The sequence below is a fragment of the Tupaia chinensis genome, unplaced genomic scaffold (genome assembly GCF_000334495.1).
Source record: "Tupaia chinensis unplaced genomic scaffold, TupChi_1.0 Scaffold138400_2, whole genome shotgun sequence".
NCBI lineage: Eukaryota > Metazoa > Chordata > Mammalia > Scandentia > Tupaiidae > Tupaia > Tupaia belangeri.
The window spans coordinates 101,948-104,698 of NW_006198298.1; the positions used below are offsets into that span (position 1 = coordinate 101,948).

A 2,751-nucleotide genomic window follows, 5' to 3' on the forward strand; every position below is an offset into this window, starting at 1 on the left:
ACCTACATAACGGAAAAAAACAGTAGCCACACCAGCGGTGGGAAGGAAAGCCTGGGAGCGGCTAGGCAAGGAGTCACAGGCAGGATGGGGTGGGAACATGCCAGTGCGGGGGTGCATAGATACAGCAGGGACAGGGAGCAAGAGCCATGCCGGGAACAATCAAAGGATTTTACGCCCACAGAAAGTGAGCCAGTGCCCCTGTTTGCAGAGAGGGTGCAAGAGCTGAGGGAGGCCAGGTATCAGGGTGTTGAGGGCGAGAGGTCTGGGTACCTGTGAGATGGCCCACTGGGCTGCGGCAATAGCTGTGCTGGCCACGGAGGCAGCATTGATGCGACTGCCTTCGTTGGAGGCCATGTCCCTGGGGAAGATGTTAGAGACAACAGTGAGATGGGAGGCCTGAGGTGGGAGGTCCCAAGCGGTGAAGGGACAGAGGTGGGCCCTGACCTCTTAGAGCCCTTGGCAAACTCAACGTTGATGGTCTTGCCGTCGATGGTGAGTGGCGGGGGCGGGGCTTGCAGGATCTGCAGCAGCTGGGCTGCCTCCTGGAGGAGGAGGGGAGGCCAGGACAGAAGGGTCAGGCCCGGGGAGGCCCCCGGCTCCATTGCCCCATTCCCAGCTGGGGCCGCGGCTGGGGGATGGGAAAGGGCCCCTCCTCCCCACCCTGGGGGCCGGGACCCTGGCCCCCCGGCCCCCCCCTGTGCCGCCCTCACCACGATGGTGGAGAGCTGGATGAAGGCGAAGGCTCGGTTCAGCTGGGTCTGCTTGTCCTTGATGACACGCACATTGGAGGACGACAGCACCGCATAGGGCGCTAAGGCCCCCAGGATGGAGTCCATGGTACTGTGCGGGTTCAGGTTGCGTAAAATAATGGCTGTGGGAAGGGGCCTGACATTAGAGGGTGACCTTGCATCCTGTTCCAGCCCTGCTCTGTGGAGGTTACCCCCTAGCTCCCCTCCCCTGGCTTCCATGCCTCGGTGCCTGCTGCTGCCTCTCACCTCTTCCTCCTGGATCAATTTTGCTTGTCAGTCCAAGTTCCAACTCAGTCACTCATCCACTGAGAACCTTCTTGACACCCCTCCAAAGTCAGGTCAGGCAACACTCTTCCCCCCACTGTCCCTGTATCACCTACTTAGTGCCCCACAGCGGAGACCCCCATGAGGACAAAATCCTGGTCATCACCATTTCTCTGGCTCTGGCAAGCCCAGCCCAGACACCCTCAAGCACAGAAGCAGAAGGAAGGAACAAATGACTCACTGTCATTGGCGTTCTCGGAGCTTGGCTCAGAGCCCTGGGATAGGGCTTGAGAGGCCAGCACTCCCTGGGCCTGGTAGGGCTGCGGCAGGGGGAGCAGGCCCTGGCTCAGCTCCCGCCCGCCCAGCGGCAGGGGCTGGTGGGCCCGCCAAAAAAAGGCAGCGTCTGCTGGTCCAGCCTCGTGCCAAGGGGAAGCTTCTGCTCTGCCTCTGTCAGTGTGGAGGTAAGATGGGCTGGTGACCAAGGGGAGGCTCTATGGCTGGTCACCTTGCTCCCCATGCCAACCCCATAGCATCAGTTCCTCACCGTGCCCCCCTACCTCCCCATTATCCCAAGGAGTGTGTATCGGGGGTGGGCCTCACCTGACTTGGGGACGCCACATTTGAAGCACTTCTCACGGCGCTTAAAGTTCTGGACACCACACTGTGAGGTACAGGCCAGGTCATCAGAAGGGGACAGGGCTTTCCACTGCACTCTCCAAACTTGGACCCAGAGACCCCCTCCAGAGAACTCCCGAGAAGAAAGGTCCCAGGGTTAGGGAGGGCAGGGGCCTTCTGAAACTTTTGCTGTCATTCTCAGTCCTGTGAATTTCTCTTTATAAGGTCTCTAATTTGTTCTCAGTTAACACCCCCTCAGCTCAGGGCTCAACAACTCCTCTACCTGCTACTACTGCCACCTCCTCCCCTCCCTTCTGCCCTCTCAACTTCCAGGACTGACCCTATATCCCTTTGGTAGATTCTTCTTCCCAAAACTTGCTTCTCTATTCAACAATCCTCGATGTTTCAACCCTAGAAGCCAGTAGCCTATTGTCAGACACTCATGTTTTCTTTAACTCCAAACTGGGTTGGATCCTGCTACTCCTGAGAAATTTCCCTTGGTGATTCCCACCTCTGGATATGCCCAGCTTCCACCACATTCTATCTCTGCCCCACTGTCAGGTACCACGCATTGCTCTTGCACCAAACCCTGCCCTGTGTGGCCAGGACGTGGCCTCCGCCTTCCTGACCTGGCAAGGAGGTAGATGTAGCGGGGGAGAGGGGGAAGGCCAGTCTACATGGACCATCCACCAACAGGGGCTGGGGAGAGGGCACAGCTCCCTCAGTAAGGTATAGGCAGGAGGGCTGCTCAGAAGCAGGGATGTTCGATCTGGGATGCCCCGAGGTTTAGTTTTCTTTAGTATTGCTGGAAAGGGATTCCTAGCAGATGGAAATATGGGTTTTCTGTAGCTGGCGTAGGAAGGGACAGGGAGAAGCCAAAGCCAATGCTGGGAAGGGAAGATGACGATGCTAGGTAACGAAGCATCTTCCACTTAGGCTGAGAATTGTGAGGGCTTTAAGCAGAGTTGGGGGGCATGGTAGGAGCTGGATTTTAGGAATGTTACAGGTGAGACAGTGGGAGAAAGAGGCAAGAGGCCAGCATACCAGAGAGGGCTCCGCGGCGACTGGGTGAGAGGGCGTGAGGATTGGCATGAGCAGCGGGAATGGCAGGGGAGGGAAGGTG

At 58.0% G+C, this 2,751-nt stretch overlaps 1 protein-coding gene across 1 annotated transcript in view; it reads right to left on the reverse strand.

Moving 5' to 3' along the window:
- The window catches only part of RBM10 (RNA binding motif protein 10), a gene marked incomplete in the record, with an annotated part of 45,453 nt that overhangs the window by 4,792 nt on the left and 37,910 nt on the right, over positions 1–2,751 (reverse strand). Inside the window, 6 exon segments of the mRNA XM_027765464.1 lie at positions 271–358; positions 445–542; positions 711–871; positions 1,255–1,384; positions 1,387–1,460; positions 1,614–1,674. Of these exon segments, the coding sequence (XP_027621265.1) occupies positions 271–358; positions 445–542; positions 711–871; positions 1,255–1,384; positions 1,387–1,460; positions 1,614–1,674 (612 nt within the window).